This window comes from Emydura macquarii, unplaced genomic scaffold (genome assembly GCF_026122565.2).
Source record: "Emydura macquarii macquarii isolate MOO-44397 ecotype Brisbane River unplaced genomic scaffold, CSIRO-AGI_Emac_v2 contig_1627, whole genome shotgun sequence".
NCBI classification, from domain to species: Eukaryota; Metazoa; Chordata; order Testudines; family Chelidae; genus Emydura; species Emydura macquarii.
The window spans coordinates 24,860-44,075 of NW_027131764.1; the positions used below are offsets into that span (position 1 = coordinate 24,860).

At 43.2% G+C, this 19,216-nt stretch overlaps 1 protein-coding gene and 1 pseudogene across 1 annotated transcript; both read left to right on the top strand.

Moving 5' to 3' along the window:
* Window positions 1–608: 608 nt before the first annotated feature.
* Window positions 609–1,571, top strand: LOC137157902 (olfactory receptor 14A16-like; annotated as a pseudogene).
* Window positions 1,572–11,868: 10,297 nt separating this feature from the next.
* LOC137157903 (olfactory receptor 6F1-like) lies at window positions 11,869–12,849 on the top strand. The gene has a single exon (XM_067555335.1). The coding sequence runs from the start codon at window positions 11,869–11,871 to the stop codon at window positions 12,847–12,849; it is 981 nt and encodes a 326-aa protein (XP_067411436.1).
* Window positions 12,850–19,216: the final 6,367 nt, after the last annotated feature.

Sequence of the window (19,216 nt, forward strand, 5' to 3'; positions counted from 1 at the left end):
AGGGACCTGGGCACACATAAAGTTACAGCAGTAAATGACCCAGCACAGAGGCAGATGAGCGATGCTTCTAGCCCACAATGACACAGAGGGAAATGCAACTGGGATTTGGTGTCATCAATCAAGCCATCAGCAGGCAGCAGGCCGCCTGGGTGGTGTTGCAGTGCAATCATTACACAGGAGCTCTCACACAGGTACCGAGTAACACTATGTCATATTTCCACTGAAAGTGGATGTCAGGCAGTGTTGCCATTTTAGTTTCATGGCCAAGCTCAGAGCCTGCGGTTTGAAGTGAGAGGGGATCCATCTTGGCTAGAAGTGTTGTGTTGGGGTTGCACTTTGCTCCGTCCTTCACATGGCATTTCATGACGACACATCCTGATCTAGACCTTCAGGTGATGTGCACTGCTGCATCTCCATTGACTTTACAGGAGCCTATTTACCTTCAGGTGATAACTCACCACTCCTAGTCAATGGAAGGGACGAGGGCTGTGCACCTTTGATGAGATATTACTGAGGGGGAACAGGGCCATTCCCTCTGTCACTGTAATCCCAACCATTATCTTTATCCTTCCCCCCCACAGCCATCAGAAAATACACAGAGGAAGAAAATGTCAAACTGAACCGCTGTGACCGAGTTCCTGCTCCTGGGATTCTCCGACGTTCGGGAGCTGCAGATTTTGCACTTTGTGGTGTTTCTAGTGGTTTACCTGGCAGCCCTGGTGGGGAATCTTCTCGTCATCACAACTGTAGCCCTCGACCACCACCTTCACACCCCCATGTACTTCTTCCTGATGAATCTGTCCATCCTAGACCTTGGCTCCATTTCTGTCGCCGTCCCCAAGTCCATGGACAATTCCTTCATGAACACCAGGTTGATTTCCTATTCTGGATGCATCACCCAAGTCTTTCTCTTCTTGTTCCTTATTTCCGCAGATCTTGCCTTACTGACTGTCATGGCATATGAATGTTACGTCACCATCTGCCGTCTACTGCACTATGAGAGAGTGATGAACAGGGGAGCTTGTGTCCAAATGACAGCCATTGCCTGGATCAGTGGTATTGTCTACTCAGCACTGCACACTGGAAACACGTTTGCATTAACCTTCTGTGGAGACAACACAGTGGATCAGTTCTTCTGTGAAATCCCCCAGCTACTGAAGCTCACCTGCTCTGACTCGTACCTCAGTGAAGTTGGGATTATTGCATTTGGTGCATGTTTAGCCCTTGGCTGCTTTGTTTTTATGATTGTGTCGTATGTTCAGATCTTCAAAACTGTGCTGATAATCCCGTCTGAGCAGGGCCAGCATAAAGCCTTCTCCACCTGTCTGCCTCACCTCATTGTAATCACCATGTTTCTTTCCACTTCCTCCTTCACCTACCTGAAACCCACCTCCAGCTCAACCTCAGGTCTGTACCTTTTGGTGGCTGTTCTCTATTCCATGGTGCCTCCAGTCACGAATCCCATCATCTATAGCATGAGGAATAAAGAGATCAAAAATGCAGTGAAGAAGATGATTGGGTGGAGATTATTTACCAAGAATAAAAGGACATTCTTGCTTCCTCGACCGTGATCGCAGTCTGTGTTTCTTTATAAACATAATCAGCTGTTGAAAATATTGCCACCATGAGAACATAGCCAGCAATCTGTTTATGCAATAGTAAAAATCCACTCTTAGTCCACTGTTACTGTTGAATTACACACGTAGGAAAAGATCAGAATCTATGTATTTTAGGAGTTATGCTGCCACCATCACCATGCTATCCAAGCATTTTGCATATAAAATGAATAGTCATAGCTAAGCTTCTGATGGACTTCACTGTGTCTCTGACTCTTATTTTTGGGGGTAGAAATTCTACTTGGAATATGAGAAGTTCTAGGGTTCTTGTTTTTTCTTTTTTCTGAATTATTTCTGGTTTTTGTTTTGTTTTCTTGATTGTTTGGTTGATTTGCTTCTTTGTCCTAGGGGTTTACTCCAGCAGAAATAAAATCATAGTCTATCTGTCATAAGGATTTATATGGTCATCATCACCATAGTGTCTGAACACATTGCCCATAACATCAATATCCATTAGAAAGTCCATGGTGGAATGCATGGAGTCTCTGGCTGTTCTCCTGTTTTGGGGTAAAACATGTACTTCGGTTGTGAGAGTCTTTGTTTGTTTGATTCTATTCTGTGTCCTTGCTTCATTTTTGATTTATTGGCTAGTTGACATGCTTTTTTATTCTAAATTTATTTTGGAAGTTGGGAATTTCCAAGGATGGAGTATGTTTGATTAGATGGCGGTACCTTTTTTTGTTCTCTATTGGGGTGTCAATGTGATTGTCTCTTAAATGGCTTCTCAATGAAAGGTGAAGTTTTATTTCAAACAGTGGCGCAGCTAGCTCTGGAAACATGACCATTGTGATTTAGCTGTTCACTTCAAAGGTGTCTGGATTTGGCCAGTGGGGTCTCATCCACACAAGGATCTGAATATGCCTCAGAGGTGCCCTGGATCACAGAGTTTGGCTATTATTTATTTGATTTACTTCTTTCTTGCTATTGTCAACCTCTCTTTTTGATGCTCTTCCCCTGTAGATAAATATTTTAAAAGAATCATTGGGCCAGAGAGAGAGAGGCAGACGGAAGGACTGTGTGGTCTAGCGGTCAGATCCCTCTTCTAGAAAATGGGGACCAAGTGCCCGTACTCCAATATCCCTTTAATTGTTTATCCACAGTGGAACAGCTTCAGCAGAAGAGACGGCGGGACCCACATCAGTCTCCAACAGTCCAACGGTTAGGACACTCTTCTTAGGGGTGGGAGTTCTTTGCTGAGTTTGGCATTATTATTTGAATACCCTATCACTATACAGTTGTGTACACTGCATATGCCGAGTATAGCACTTGGTTATACAAATAAATGGATAATCCATTAAAATTATTGTGCTTCTTTTACTCATTGTCCGGATCATGATTTTCTTCAAAATATTCATTATTCAACATTCGTCACCAAAGGATTTCTGTGAATATTTTTTGCTCTATAGTTTACTTACAAGCAGCTCCTGATTAGTATTCAGTGTGTGAAATTTGAGTTGTTTTGACTGGTTACATGTTAATTTGCCCAGTTTCTCTATTCTAATTGGATACATAGAAGAATTATAACCAGGCTTCTTAAAAATGAAAGGGAGATTCTGGGTTGGTCTATATTGTCATAGATTCCTGTCTGAACTCGCAGTTATTATGATTCTTAATCCATGATTCTTAAACTCATTTCCTTTGAATAATCTGAACTAAATCACTGATTAAGAAAAATACTTAAGGAAGTACTTATCTTGAACATATGGGAGTAGTCCCACTGTGGACTTAGAGATAAATTCATGCTTAAATCCTTTTTTGGGCATGAATGAGATTTTCAGCTGGCCATGATTTTCAATGAGTATTCAGCAACCAACTCCCTTCGGCTCCTTTGAAAATCCCACCCCAAAAACCTACTCCTCAAAACACTAGTGAATCACTGTCAGTTTAGGCCTTGCTCCTGGTGGAGGACTCTGCACTTTTCGTTGCTGAACCTCATCAGATTTCTTTTGGCTCAATCCTCCAATTTTTCTAGGTCACTCTGTATCCTACCCCGACCTTCCATGGTATCTACCACTCCCCCTAGCTTAGTGTCATCTGCAAACTTGCTGAGGGTGCAATCTACCCCATCTTCCAGATCATTAATGAAGATGTTGAACAAAAACGGCCCCAGGACCGACCACTGGGCCACTCCGCTTGTGACCGCCTGCCAGCTAGACATGGAGCCATTGATCATAACCCATTGAGCCCAATGATCTAGCCAGTTCTCTATCCATTTTATAGACCATTCATCCAACCTACACTTCTTTAACTTGCTGATAAGAATACTGTGAGAGACTGTATCAAAAGCTTTGCTAAAGTCAAGGCATATCATGTTCACCGCTTTCCCCTCATTCACAGAGCCAGTCACCTCTTCATAGAAAGCAATCAGGTTGGTCAGGCATGACTTTCCCTTGGTGAATCCATATTGACTGTTCCTGATCACCTTCCTCTCTTCCAAGTGCCTTAAAATAGATTCCTTGAGCACCTGCTCCATGATTTTTCCAGGGATTGAGGTGAGGCTGACCGGTCTGTAGTTCCCTGGACCCTCTTTCTTCCCTTTCTTGAAGATAGGCACTATCTTTCCTTTTTTCTAATCATCAGGGACCTCCCGCAATTGCCACAAGCTTTCAAAGATAAGAGCCAATGGCTCTGAAATCACATCAACTAACTCCCTCAGCACCCTAGGATGCATTGCATCTGGCCCCATGGACTTGTGTATGTCCAATCTTTCTAAATAGTCCTCAACCTGTTCCTTCAGCACTGAGGGTTGTTCATCTCCTCCCCTTTGTGTGCCACCCAGTGCAGTAGTCTGGAAGCTGACCTTGTCTGTGAAGACAGAGGCAAAAAAGGCATTGAGTACCTCAGCTTTCTCCACATCCTCTGTCACTAGGTTGCCTCCCGCATTCTGTAAGGGGCCCACACTTTCCCAAATCTTCTTCATTGTGCAGTGGTTGGCAGAGATGTATCTGTCATACACCATGACAGTGAGAAGGGAAAAATCTGCTTCCATAAACAAGAAGAGGGAAAAGACTTGGGAGACACAGCCAGCATAGGAAATAGAAGTGGTGTTCATGAGGCAATTAACCAGTGATTTCAAAATGGTGACAGAGATGGAACCAAAGTCTAGGATGGACAAGTTCATAAGGAAGAAATACATGGGGACATGAAGGTGGTGGTCAAGGGCTATAGATATGATGATGAGAAGATTCCCCAACAGGGCTGCCAGGTAAAGCAGTAGGAGCAGGATAAAGTAAAGAATCTGCATCTCAGGAACAGCAGAGAATCCCAGGAGAAGGAACGTGGTCACTGTAGTTTGCTTGGACACTGTCTGTCTGAGAACATTATGTGCTGCCTATGGATGGAAACAGAAGAACTAGGGTCAGAATTAGGTAACTCAAATGACTCTCCTTTTGTGCTAACCATCTTAATATCCTTGAGTCACATCCTTAGCCTGTGAAGTTTGGTGTAATATGAGAATGAGGGTGGGGGAATCAGCTCCATTGCCTCCAGTGGAGTTAGTCCTGATTTACACTGGGCGGAGTGATTGGATAATCAAATCCACTGACCAAACAGGATTACTTTTCATTTACACCAAGGTGCAGGAAAGTAGAATCAGACTAATTGTTTGGAAATCTTCTTCATCTGAAAAGGCATAAGGTTAGGTAAATTTTATCCTCATTTTAAAGAGGGGAGATGGAAGACCAGCGAGAGAGATTCTGCTGTCAGCTACACCAGAGTAAATCTGGAATAATGTCATTGAAGGCAGTGGAATTTCTTTGCATTACCCTTCTGCAAATGGAAGTAACATCTACTAATGGAATGTTTTGACTCATATTTTATGTTGAATTATGGCATGAAATAAAATAAAGTAAAATAATACAATTAATAAGAACATTAAAAACCATAAAATAAAATAAATTTCAACATCAATGTTTCATTTTAAAATGAATTTTGAAGATTTCTCCAAAACAGTTTTCCACAAATATTATTTTTTAGGTTTCATTTTGCAGAGGATTTCAAAGACATCTAACTTTTTTTCTAATTCAAAATAAAAACAAATGTTGAAATTTCTCATGAAATGGAAATTCAGAGAATCCATCCAGTTTACAAATAAGCTCAGGTTTTCAGAGACACCTAAGAGATCTGGATGCTCAACTTGCCTTAGCATTGAATGGAAATTGGTTATCACGATTCCCTTGGCAGTTTGGAAAATGCCTTCCCTAGCCATCATTTCAGAGAGGTCCAAACATGCACAATAGTCTTCCCCTCCTGTTCTTCTTTGCACACCTTACCTAAAGCCATAGTATAATCACAATCTCTGTGCCAGTCCCTTTTGTGGTATTCCATACAGTAGCCATAATAACCTTGGTTTGAATCCTAGACATGATGTGGATCTTTCCATTTGTGTCTCATCCATACACCCACCGTTTGGTTATAGCCACTTTCCCTTCTCCAATCTAACTTCTGGAGTGAAATCCAAGATAGTGGTGCCCACCTGAAAATCCTTGGATAGCTGAAGGCAAATCTCAGCCTGGGCTCTCTCTATCCAACCCACTCAGCCCGCGTGAGACCCCTACTGAGCCATGTCCTCGGCTGATGTAAAGCAACGTACTTGAGTTGAAGTCAATGGAGCTATCTTGATTTACAAGAGCTGAGGAGCCAGTTCATTTACTTCATCAACATTTGTTAGTGTTATTATTACCATAGCTCCAATTAATTATAGAGCATGCACTTTGAGGAGAGGGTTGGACTAGATGACCTCCTGAGGTCCCTTCCATCCCTCATCTTCTATGATTCTACAATAACCTGAACTCCACCCTCTCAGCCTTCCTTTCTTCACACACCCTTTCACCGGCTGAGCTAGACCTTTATTAGGGAATGGGACCAACACATCTGGGACTTATTAACAGCCATTCAGTTGGGCCTGACAGGGCAGCTGCTCCTTCTAAAGAGCCAGAGAAGAACAGGAAATAGGAGAGGAAACTGTGGCAGGACCTGCAGAGCTCAAGAGGATCCTACAGGAGATGGACCTTTGCCCGAGGGGAGAGCAGAAGCAGATCCTGGGAAGGGATGAAAAGCCGTTCCCAACTTGGAAACTTGAAGACAGATAGACAGAGAGACCTTAGGGAGGAGGGGCTGTGTCCAGCATGAGACTGCGCTGGAAGAGTCTTCTGTGTTTATTTAGAATTTTATGTTAATCAGCCACGCGCCAAGAAGGGACACGTGAGCCTTAGTAGAATTAGTGTGGACGCCAAAGGAGGGAAACGGAGACCAGGCACTGCAGAGCCATCCCAAGTCACCCACGAGGGGGCATTCTGGAGGTGGCCACACCATTTACACAATCCTTCAGCAAACTGCCCTTTCCTACCCTACCCACATCATTTGTAGTACATATTGATGTAGTCGAGTTTTGTGCTTGGAGGCACAGTTAGTTTGATCAAGAGGGGAGATGGAAGGCTGGTGTTCCCAGAGTGGCACAGTTATGGCTGCAAGAGGAAATCTGTTTTTATTTTCCCTTCATTTATTTAAAGGCTTGTTAGTGATTTTTCACATGAAAGATTCTTCCATGGAAAAAGGTAAGTCCATCCAAATGGACATTTCCTGCTGAAGCTGGACAGCAGGAAAGCCAAACAGCATGGGCAGCTGAGGACACGGCGAGAAGTCAAATTGGGAGCTGGATGCCCTGGCTGCCCACCAGCTGGCCAGCCTGCCTGGTTTCCATTCAAAGCTTTAGTGGAATCAATGAGTTTCCCTGGAAAGATTCTTTTCCCTCCAATCAGCATCTTCCAATGGAAAACTGTTGCACAGGATACATTTTGGACTGATTCTAATACTTATATTTTAATGTATTTATCCTTCTGACGTGGGTGATGTGCAAAGTGTTACTAAGATCACTCAAGAGAAGACATGAGAATCGAACTCAGAGGTCTCCTGACTCTCTGCTCAAGCCATTATGAGCGTAAGACTTTGAGTTAAGCTACTGTGCCTACTTCCTTACCAGTCATGATCAATAGGAGATTTAGGTAAACCAGGAAACAGGGTTAGGTCCCCATGACTTTACTGCTTGTAGTGATGAGCTATTTATTGCTTCTGAATTAGCAGAGCACCCACCCATGTTGAGCCAACAGCTAACTGATTAGGATGACCGGGAACTTTCTATATAGGTGTGGTGTTCCATTTCTTAGTCTTATCCAAAGCAAGATTGAGAGGTGTATTGGTGACAGTGTATAAGTGCCTTCATGCGGAGAAGTTACACCTACGAGAGGGGACAAAGCCTGGAGGGAGGAGTTAAAAGTCCAATACAGTAGATGCTGAGGAGGAGAAGGAAAGGACCTCTTGCGCTAACACATTGAAGGAAGGCCTGGATGGGGCCAGAGAAACCTAGAGATTGTGTGGAGGGGAGTTGGTCTGGGGCCAGTGGCTCTTCTAAACCTGATAGATGCCAAAGCCCTTTCTAGGGCAGAGAGGCCTGGCATGGGACCCGTACATTTGCTTTGTTCATTATAACTTATCTTCTTTACTTCAGGGCTCTGTGGAGAATGGAGCCTGAGAAGGGGCTGTGAGGAAGGTCTAGGCACAGGCCAAGGTGGGAATTAGCTCATGGAGGAAGCAGTGGGTCTTTACAGACAGACTGGAGCTGCTTAAGACAGGGTACCTGGGCTGGAACCCAGAGGATAGTGCAAGCCTGCTTTCCATTATCAGAAAGGTGACCTGGCTGGAGGCCTGATTCACAAGTAGTAGCCCACCACATGGCCAGAGTGACAGCTGGCAGGGAGGTGCCAGAGAAGAAGACCCTGCTACGCCATTCCTTGCACCCCAACTAGGGAGTCGCTCCTCTAGAGAAGTCGATGAACCATTGGAACAAGCTCCCATGGGCAGCAGTGGATTTTCCATCGCCTGATGTCTTCGAATCCAGCCTGGCTGCCTGTCTGGAAGATAGGCTTTAGCCAAACACAAGTTATGAGGCTCAGTTAAGGGGTAGCTGGGTGAGATGTAATGCCCTGTTAGATACAGTATGTTCAAGTAGAGGATTCAATGTCCCTTCTTGCCTTGACGTCCGTGCATCTATGAATCTTCTTCTAAACAGTTGGTACTAGTCATTTTAGAGACAGGAGAGCAGACAAGGGGGAATGACTGGACTCCTGTGGAGTGAAAGCGCCTTAGCAGTTAGCAAAGAAAACATCTCCTTTGAGGTTAGGCATTTCTCTATCTCTACAACTTTCTCACTGAGTTTAGAAGTTTCCCTATTAAACTCGTTACTAAGTTCCAATAATAAATGTAATATTTACTCCGCCTTCATGGTGGTTGCAAATTCCCTTTAGTAGAAGTGTCCAGGGAAATGTTTCTCTCTTGTGTAATGAATGAGAGGAGGCATTCACTCTTTGGTATCAGGTAAAAGCCAGCTGTGCGAGGCAGGAAAATAGAGCTCTCGGTCCTTTTCAGCACTCTCTCATCTCATTACACAAGTCCAGGAAGAGGATGGTGATAGGATATAGACTCTAGATCCTGTATCCTGGTCTCTGAAAGGCTGCATGAAGAAGTCACATCAGGGATTCCAGCTTTTATTATTCCTGTTTTGGAAGAAGCACAACTTTTCTCATCAGATAAACAGAAGGTAAAGGAGAATGTATACTCTTATACCTGATCCCTCCTGTCCAGTACATAGTTTTCCAGTACACAGTAGGACCTGCTAGGGTTTGGTGACATTTTTCCATCAAAACTCTTCATGATGGGAAATTGGATTTTCAACAAAACAAAAATGTTCATAGAAAGTGTCTGCTTTTCTTCAATTTTATTTTAAAAAGTTTCATTGAAAATTCAAAAACCAAAATACCAGCACATTTTCAGTTTTTTCTCTGAAAAAAAAGAAATCAGATTTTGGCTTTTTACATTTGGGAGTTTATAGCTGCTTTTGCTCTTGGGATTTTTGTTTTTAGAATTAAAAGTCAAACATATCCATGATGGAAATATAAGACCCTGAGTAGCTCTCTAGAACCTACAGTCATGAATGATGTGTAACAGAGACACTCTCTTTCTGTAAGACACATCTGAGCAGACAGGTTCAGATGTATGTAGAACACCCTGGGTTCCAGTTCTAGCCAGAGCGGAGCTGAGCTGGAAAGTCTTTGTGGGGATTTATGAGATTTTGAGCCTCCTCGCCCACTCACTGAATGAAAAGCATCGTTCAGGACTGATGGTGGTGAAATTCCAGAGGCAGTGAGACTACAGAGGCAGGAAAAGAGGGTAGAAACGTGGACAGAAACTGACAAAATAAACTTATTCTTAGGCTAATGTAATTAATGCCTCTCAGAAAAGAATTTAACACATATCCAGTGGGAGAAAAAGGTTTGGAATAGAAAATTTTCAATGAGGTATCTAGCTAGCTGACTGTCTGCCCGCCCATGTGTTGCAATCTAGCCTTCCCTCCACAATCTATTTTGCTTGCTTGTGTTCATTATTTCTGCCTATCTGAGAGTTTCTCTCTGTCTTTCCTTCCCTTCACAATATCTATCTATCTATCTATCTACCTTAATTTGCCATCTGAATGCTATCTCAGTTATAGAAGATAAAAAGCAACCCTACAGTACATGAGGTTACAGTTTGATATGACTGCAAAAATGTGATTTCTAGCAGATTTCTAGCAGGAGAAATAGACAAGTATTAAAACTAATATTGTATTGTCTCTGGTAAGTTACATAGCTAGAAATTGAAAACCTGCTAAAACTTCTTAAATAAAGACATCGTTTAAAAAATCTACAACTAATTTTATACTGGTTAACTGAAAACTTCAGTTATGAGCGGAACAAGGAAATGGAATAATAAATCATAGTAATGAAGGGCTGAAAAGGACCTTGAGAGGTCATCTTTCCAGTGTTCCTCAACCAGGGATACATCAACTCATCCAGATATTTGTCTTATTTTACAACTAGGCTACATAAAAAGCACTAGCGAAGTAAGTACAAACTACAATTTCATACAGACAATGCCCTTTTTATACGGCTCTATATACTAGACACTGAAATGTAAGTACAATATTTATATTCCAATTGATTTATTTTAGAAGTATATGGTGAAAATGAGATAGTGAGCAATTTCTCAGTAATAGTGTCTGTGACACTTTTCTGTTTTTATGTCTGATTTTGTAAGCAAGTCGTTTTTAAGTGAGGTGAAACTTGGGGGTTCGCAAGACAAATCAGACTCCTGAAAGGGTATAGTTGTCTGGAAAGGCTGAGAGCCACTGTTCTATTCCATCCTGCCATGCTGACTATCTAGACCATTGTTGACACGTGTTTTATCTATGCTCTCTTAAAAACATTCAGTTAAGGGGAATTACACAACCTGCCTTGGTAACCTGTCCCTGTGCTTAGCTGGAATTCATTAGAGTTAGAAACTTTTTTTCCCTATACCTAAATCTCTTTTGTTGCAGATTAAGGTGATTCCTTCTTTTGCAACCCTCGGTGGACATGGAGAATGATCACTGTCCCCTTTTTTACATGTTTGAAGACTGTTATCAGGTCCCTCAATCAATTTTCTCGTCTCTAGATTAAACATGCACAATTCTTTCCACCTTTCCTCACAGGGCAAGTTTCCTAAACCTTTTATCACCTTTGTTGCGCTCTGCTGAACTCTCTCTTCAATTTGTCCAAATTTTTCTTATCGTTTGATTCCTAAAACTGGATGCAATCCTGCAGCTGAGGCCTCACCAGTGCTGAGTTGAGCAGATGAATTACCTCCCATATCTGACATACAGCACAACACCTGAGGTGCCATGTACCCAGTCAAAATGGGGATGGTTGAAATCCCCCATTTTTATTGGGTTTTCTTGTTTTTTAGCCTCTCTAATCTCCCTGAGTGTTTCACAATCACCATCACAACCCTGGTGAGCTGGTTGGTAGTATATTCCTTCTCCTATATTCTTATTATTCAAGCATGGACTCTTGCATGAACTCTGTCTCCAGAGAGAGTCTGTGGAACAGTTTAATTCATTGAAGATTTGTACTCCATTTGACTCTTTCACATCTAGTGCTACACCCCCATCCGTTCCACCTGCTTGGTCATTCCTATATATTCTGTGTCCTCTTATTATGTGTGCCATTGATTATCATTGCCCCGCCAAATTTCTATGACTCCTATTATATTGCCTCCAAAACCAGAACTAAACAACAAAAATAAGGTGAGACCAGGAAACAAAATGAATCTGTTTTATATCATATTTCATAGGTTGTTATTGTTGTTGCTTTTTTAAAAAGAAATATTTTTCTCAGTAGAACCCATGGCAGACCCAGAACGGGGAAATCGAACGTCCATCATGGGATTCATCCTCCTGGGTTTTGGGAATTTCCATGAACTGCAAATTCTTCTCTTCCCGCTGTTTCTAGTGATATACGTTGTGACCATGGCTGGGAACACGGCCATCATGGTGCTAGTTGTGGCTGATCAGCACCTTCACACTCCCATGTACTTCTTCCTGGGGAACCTGTCCTGCTTGGAGACCTGCTACAGCTCCGCCATTCTGCCCCGGATGCTGGCCAGTCTCCTGAGTGGGGACAAGACCATTTCATTTGCTGGTTGCCTCATACAGTTTTATATGTTTGGTTCTCTTTTATCTACAGAGTGTTGTCTCTTATCAGCGATGTCTTATGATCGATATTTAGCCATATGCAAACCACTGCATTACGCAGCCCTCATGAATAGTGGCTTTTCCCTCCAGCTAGCGGTTGGATCTTGGCTCAGTGGCTTTGCAGTCGGCACCATCACAACATGTTGGGTATCACAACTGATTTTTTGTGGGCCCAGTAAAATTGACCATTTCTTTTGTGATTACACCCCGTTGATAAAATTGTCCTGCAGTGATACCAGCCAGATGGTTCTTGTGTTCTTCCTCATCTCCTGCATATTTCTTCTTCCCCCTTTTCTCTTAACCCTCACAACTTACATGTGTATCATCAGCGCCATCCTGAGAATCCCTTCCAGCACCGGGAGGCAAAAGGCCTTTTCTACCTGCTCCTCTCACCTCATCGTGGTGACAGTTTTCTACGGGACCCTGATCTTTGTCTACATCCTCCCAGACACAGCTGCGCTGCGTGACCTGAACAAAGTATTCTCCGTCTTCTACACTGTGCTGACGCCCATGGTTAATCCCCTCATCTACAGCCTGAGAAACAAGGAGGTCAAGGAGGCCCTGAGAAAAGCTCTGAGTAAGACTGTGACTTCCATGAACATTTGCAAACAATTTTGTGGGCATTTACTGTAAGTTGCAATAGAATGTGTAGAATGGGAGCTCGTCATGTGGTGCAATGAGGCAAACCACAGTGCGTGTGGGCAGTCCTGAAATAGTACAGCTGTTCTACTACCTACAGTGAGATCGGTGCTTGTACCATGGCCCCTATTCCTGCTCCACCCTTCCCCCTGGGGCCCTGCCCACACTCCAGCCCCGCTCCACCCCAGGATGCACTTCAGTTTAACCCCCTCCCCCGAGATCCCTTCACCCACTGCGCATGCCTCTTCGGGGTGCAAGGGACTGTGGCCCTTCAAGTAGTGCCTAGGCAGGGAATTGGGGTGCTGGGAGCAGCATTAGGGACAGCAGGGCTTGTGCCCACCCAGCTGGGCAGAGGCAGGGCTGGGGAGCTTCTGGTGTCTTTACTGAATCCAGGACTTTTGCTATCTGGCAGATTTGTGAATTGAAGTATCAATAAACAGTTACCATCCATACTCACTGGAGACACAAGCTGAATGAGAGCTTTCCCAACCCTCTATTTATGTTCTTCAAAAAACCACCAACCTTCACCAAGCTCATCATCAGACGCAAGCTGGCCACAGACCGGCACCCACCAACTCAAAGTGACACCAGCCCCTCCCCTAAGAACAGATGCAAAACCTGCAGACCTATCTCCACTGCTATGATGGTCAGTAGCCCCACAACACACCTGTCAGGATCCGTGATTCCTACACATGTCTATCACAACATGTGGTGTACCTCATCTGGTAGCAAGTCTCAGAGCAAGTCTAACAGGTCATGAAATGGCCAGGAGAGAAGGAAGCCTCTCGTAGGCTGTAGTCTACTGCTTAGGGCATTCGGAGTGTGGGAGAGCACAGCTCAATTTCCTCCTTTTCCTGAGAAGAAGGGATTTGAAGATGGTTTTTCTACTTTTTAACTACATGATCTAACGACAGGCTGGAAGGTAGGATTGAAGGATCATAGTTTTATTGATAAAAGAGACAGTAAACCTCAATTTCATTGTATACACACAAAATGACAAAAATATTTTAGTGTCTGAGAATAGAAATGTACAGCGTGGCAAAGTAAGAAAAATGCAGATTGAGAATTTATCAGTGTTTGATGTAAGGATATTTACCTTGTATATTTGAACAATGTGATGTTGTCAATTTGTGTTTTAAGGGTTATAAAGCTTTAACTTTTTGAAACCAACACCTACTCTCATGAAAGAATGATTGTGACCCACTCTGTGGTCTCATCCCCCATCATTTCCCACAGCTGTGAACATTTACATCGATAAAAATCAGAAAAAAACTAACACATACAACTAATAACTTTGCATATCTGTGAATGTTTCAATGACAAAAATCCGGGAAGAGGCTGACAAGTCAGGACTGATGTTATGACTCAAAATGTTTAAAAACTAAAATTTGAATTCAGACAAGTCTCACTGAAAGATCTCCTAGTTCGGCACACTTCCATCTTGGCCATTGAAACTGTTCCACTCTGTATGAACAGTGGCCAGGTCCGTCACTTCTGAGGTGGAAGAGACCTGTCCAAATCCATTCTCCTCATTTCAACCACAGGAGGGAATTTAACCGGGGTCTCCCACAGCCCAGCTGGGTGCCCAAACTGCTGGCCTAAATTTTATAAGGGAAGGAGCTGCCATCTCTTCCATTTCCCCACCATTCCCTCTGGCCATTTTGTGTAGAGTGATGTGTGTTCAGAGCCTGCCTGTGGATAAAGCTGTGCAGGTGAGATAGGCGGGGCAATGCTTATCTTCACAGGTTTATTGATTGCACTGAGGCGTAGAGGTCCAGGGGATTTAGGCACTTAGGGAACATTTACAGTCAGATCTAAAGCCAGATTTTTAAAGGCACGGATTTCAAGGGGTGTTAGACACTTTGCTGCTTTTCAAAACCCCACAGCTCAGGGGCAGAACCAGGAGGAGAACCCAAGTCTCCTGAGTGCCAGCACTGTGCCTGATCCACTAGAACATATTGACGTCAGATGGGTGTGGGGCATAGAGCTGCTAACGGTTAAGAATGTGCAGTAGATATTCCCCGGTAACTTGGTAACTTGAAATGTTGTTGGTAACTTGAAATGTTCCTAACTCTGAACAAAACATTCGGGCACAGCACCCTGCTGTCAGTGTCTTCCAGCTGGGGCTGGGAGAGATCTCTGCAAAGGTGGCACCTGGCAGCTCTGCCTTTTTTGCAAGCAGCTCCCTGCCCTATTCCTGTTTCTTGCCTTTGGTCTGAACTACATGCCCGAGCCCTCAGAAGCCTCTCCCCAGGGCTCTCTCTGATCTGTGCACTGCAGAGGCAGCACGTGGCAGTGTCCCTCCCTCCCCTGCCCCTTGCACTGCCAGAGGTGCTGGCAGGATCCAGGAGTGCAGCCTTCGGGCAAAGCTTGGGCCTCATCGGTGCACAGGCTGTGACCCTTTAAAACTCCTCCAGAGCGCAGCTGACTCCCCTCCAGCTGCAGGCCAGGTTTTGGCTGCAACCTTCAGCTTGCAACATGAACTAGATGGCAGCTTTATTTCCCAGGCTCGGAGGGGAAGGGAGCTGGGGTGTGTGTGAAAACAGTTTCCCCCTCCAAGTGGGGATGCTTTCTTCCTTTCCTCCTCTAAAAATATCTATAGCAGGTGCAGAAGCTAGCGAGACAGCCTAACACCAAAGGTATAACAAGGGCCATCTGACCCCCTGAAATGACACTTTGATGGATAAAAATGTTTGATAAGAGTTGTTTTGCCTGAACCATCCAGTACAAGGTGAGGGGTGATATTAGAGGGCGTCAAGAGGGTGGCAACTACCTATGTCAAAGGAGGCAGAACGAAATTGTCTGTAACAGTGTATAAAAGAGCATGTCAGAGGGAATGATATCGTCTGGCCTAGGGGATAACAGGAAGTGCCACCATTAAATTGTGCTGTGTCCATTGTAACGGAGCACTCGTATTTGAAGTGTACCCGTAGATACTCTATAGGTCGCTTCTCATTGTGCTTCAACTGCAATAAACATGGCCAAGGTGCCTTTGTTGCTCAGCTAATCCGTGGGCATCCATGGGCATCCGTGGGCATCACAGATCACAGATCTGCAGCTGACGTAAATCAGCACTGGTATGTGGATTTACACCAGGTGAGGATATGGCCCATTGACTTAAAAGGAAGGAGACTGATGTTCACCGTTGGGGGATCTGAACTACTGAATTACATGGAGCTATACCCCTTTGCAGCCGCTGGGGCCTGGTTTCAGTGGAGTTACGCTGATTTACATACACTGATCACCTGGTCCTACCTATTACAGACTCTACCGGACTTCATTAGAGAACGGGACCAGTTCAGAGGCGTGCTCAGGAAGCGTCTCTATTTTATCTCCTGGCCTCATCCCTGACAACTGAATTGGTGTGGTGAGATGAATACACCATCACATGGCATGAATCACTCTCTGCTCTAGACAGATATTGTTAGTGCACAAGCTCGAGCAAAGCTAGCATGAGTGTGTCTACCTAGGCCGGGAGGCGTGCTTCCAGTTGCAGTGTAAACATGCCCAGAAGCCCATTTCCTATTACGGCCAATTGGATATCCCCACCTTACAAATTCATCGTCATTCCCAGTCGTGGTAAACTTGAATCCCACAGGCTGGGTCCTTAACCCTGTTCAGTGTCTGAATCACGGAAAATTTGAGTTTCTGAAAGCTACCGAATAGCGGAGTTACTTGTTTAGCTCAAGTAGTGGGGACTCACTCCTTTAAAATGGCTTTTTTAATGAAGTTCAAGGGAGTTGGAATCATAGAATGCTAGAAGATGAGGGTTGGCAGGGACCTCAGTGGGTCATCTGATCCAACCCCCTGCTCAAAACAGGACCAACCCCTACTAAATCATCCCAGCCAGGGCTTAGTCAAGCTGGGCCTTAAAATCCTCTGATGGAGATTCCACCACCTCCCTAGGTAACCCATTCCAGTGCTTCATCACCCTCCTAGAGAAAAAGCTTTTCTTAATATCCAACCGAGACCTCCTGTATTGCAACTTGAGACCATTGCTCCTAGTTATGTCATCTACCACCACTGAGAACAGCCTAGCTCCATCCTACCTGGAACCCCCTTGCAGGTAGTTGAAAGCCACTGTAAAATCCCCCCTCACTCTTCTCTTCTGAAGATTAAACAAGCCTAGTTCCCTCATCCTGTACTCATAATTCTTGTGCTCCAGATCCCTGAGCATTTTTTTTGGCCTCCGCTGGATTCTCTCCAATTTGTGCACATCCCTCTTGTAGTGGGGGGGCCAAAACTGGACACAGTACTCCAGATGTGGCCCCACCCGTGCCAAATAGAGGGAAATAATCACTTCCCTCAATCCGCTGGCAACACTCCTACTAATGCAACCCAATATGCTGTTAATCTTCTTGGCAACAAGGGCATACTGTTGACTAATATCCAACTTCTTGTTCACTGTAACTCACAGGTCTTTTTATGCAGAACTGATGCCTAGCCAGTCAGTTCCCGGTCTGTAGCAGTGCATGGGATTCTTCCATCTGAAGTGTCATCTGCAATCCTCACCATCGTCCAGACCATAAATCATTTTTGTCCTTGTCCACTATAGAGAGCCCAATATTAAATATCTCTTCTCCAGGTAGGTACTTATAGACTGTAATCAAGTCACCTCTTAACATTCTCTTTGTTAAAATTAATAGATTGAGCTCCTTGAGTCTATAACTGTAAGACATGTTTTCTAATCCTTGAATGATTCTCATGTCTCTTCTCAGAACCCTCTCCAATTTATCAACATCCTTCTTGAATTGTGGACATCAGAATTGGACACAGTATTCCAGCATCCCTCGCACCAGTGCCAAATACAGAGGTAAAATAACCTCCCTACTAGTATTTGAGATTCCCATGTTTATGCATCCATTGACCAGCTGATTATCCACCACGGCAACCAAATCTGTCGAATTTAAAAGCTGGTTGAAAAATGTTTTTTTCTCCACAAAAATCCCCCACAACACCTCTCATTTTGATCCAACTCAAAATGTTTTCCAACTTTTCAATTTGCGAGAATTTTTGAAAAATGACATTTTCTGTTTGACCAGAAACTAAACTATTTTTTAAAACATTTGTTTAATTCCCATTGAACCAAAAATATCATTTTTGCCTATCTCAGTCATGATATTATACACTATTATGATGACTAGTATTAGCATGATTAATTATTATATACATAGAAATAACAAATGTCATTCTGGGGTGATATTAATAGAAGTGTCAGTTGTAAGACACTGAAGGTAATTGTCCTATCTGAGGTAATTGACCTGTCTGCTCAGCACTGGTGTGACCTCAGCTGAAGTAATGTGTCAGAGCTGGGTGCCATGTTTTAAGAAAGATGTGGGCAAATTCTAGAGTCCACAGGAAAACAACACCAATGATAAAAGGTTAGAAAACATGATCTCTGAGAAAAGTTTAACAAATCTGGACAGGTTTAGTCTTGAGAAAAGACAACTGAAGGGCAACCTGATAAAATTCTTGACATGTGTTAAGGACTATTATAAAGAAGACACTGATCAGTCGTTTTCCATTACACAGAAGGTAGGAGAAGTAATTGCTTAATCTGCAGCAAGGGAGATTTAAATTATACAACACTTTCTAACTCTTTCTAACTATGACAATAGTGAAGCTCTGGAACAAGCTTCCAAGGGAAGCTCTTAAGAACATTGTTGAAGGTTTTTGAGAACATGTTAGAGAAATACCTATCAGGGATGGTCTAGGTTTACTTTGTCCTACCTCAGCACAGGTGGCTAGACTTGATTACTTCTCAAAGTCCCTTCAAGCCCTACATTTCTAAGATTCTATGCTAATTAATCATAAATGTAATAATTAATACTTACGTTATTATTAATAACAGTGTTATTCAGTTGCAGCCAAATAGCACGACAGGTTTGCATTATAATCAGAACTGGTAGAAAAACAATCTTAGGAAATTTCAACTTCTTACTGGAAAATCAAAAGCTGATCTTTTTCTTTCATTTTTGGCAGTCAGAAACCAACACATAAAAAAATAAAAAATGGTCCACAAACTACAAGAGTCAATATTATCAGATTTCAGGTTTTCTGTTTTATGAAGAAAAATCGAAAGTGTTCAAAGAAAGAATACAACTTCTTTAAAACGTTCCTTTCCTCCCGAATCCAATTTTCCATTAAAAAATGTTTAGGTGTAAAAATGTCCTAATTGTCAGACTCCACCTTTCCAGTTGGAGAATATATTTCTTCTTTCTGTAGATATTTTATTATTCCTATCATTATTTAGATTGTAACCTCTTCAGGGGAAGGATTGTCTCTTATTCTCAATTGGTAAAGTGGCTAGCAAGATATTGGTGTCATGTGATAATAATAATGAATTAATTGATTTATTCAA

Excerpts from the sequence above, each read along its gene's own strand:
- LOC137157903 (XM_067555335.1), top strand. The coding sequence starts at position 11,869 with ATGGCAGACCCAGAACGGGGAAATCGAACGTCCATCATGGGATTCATC.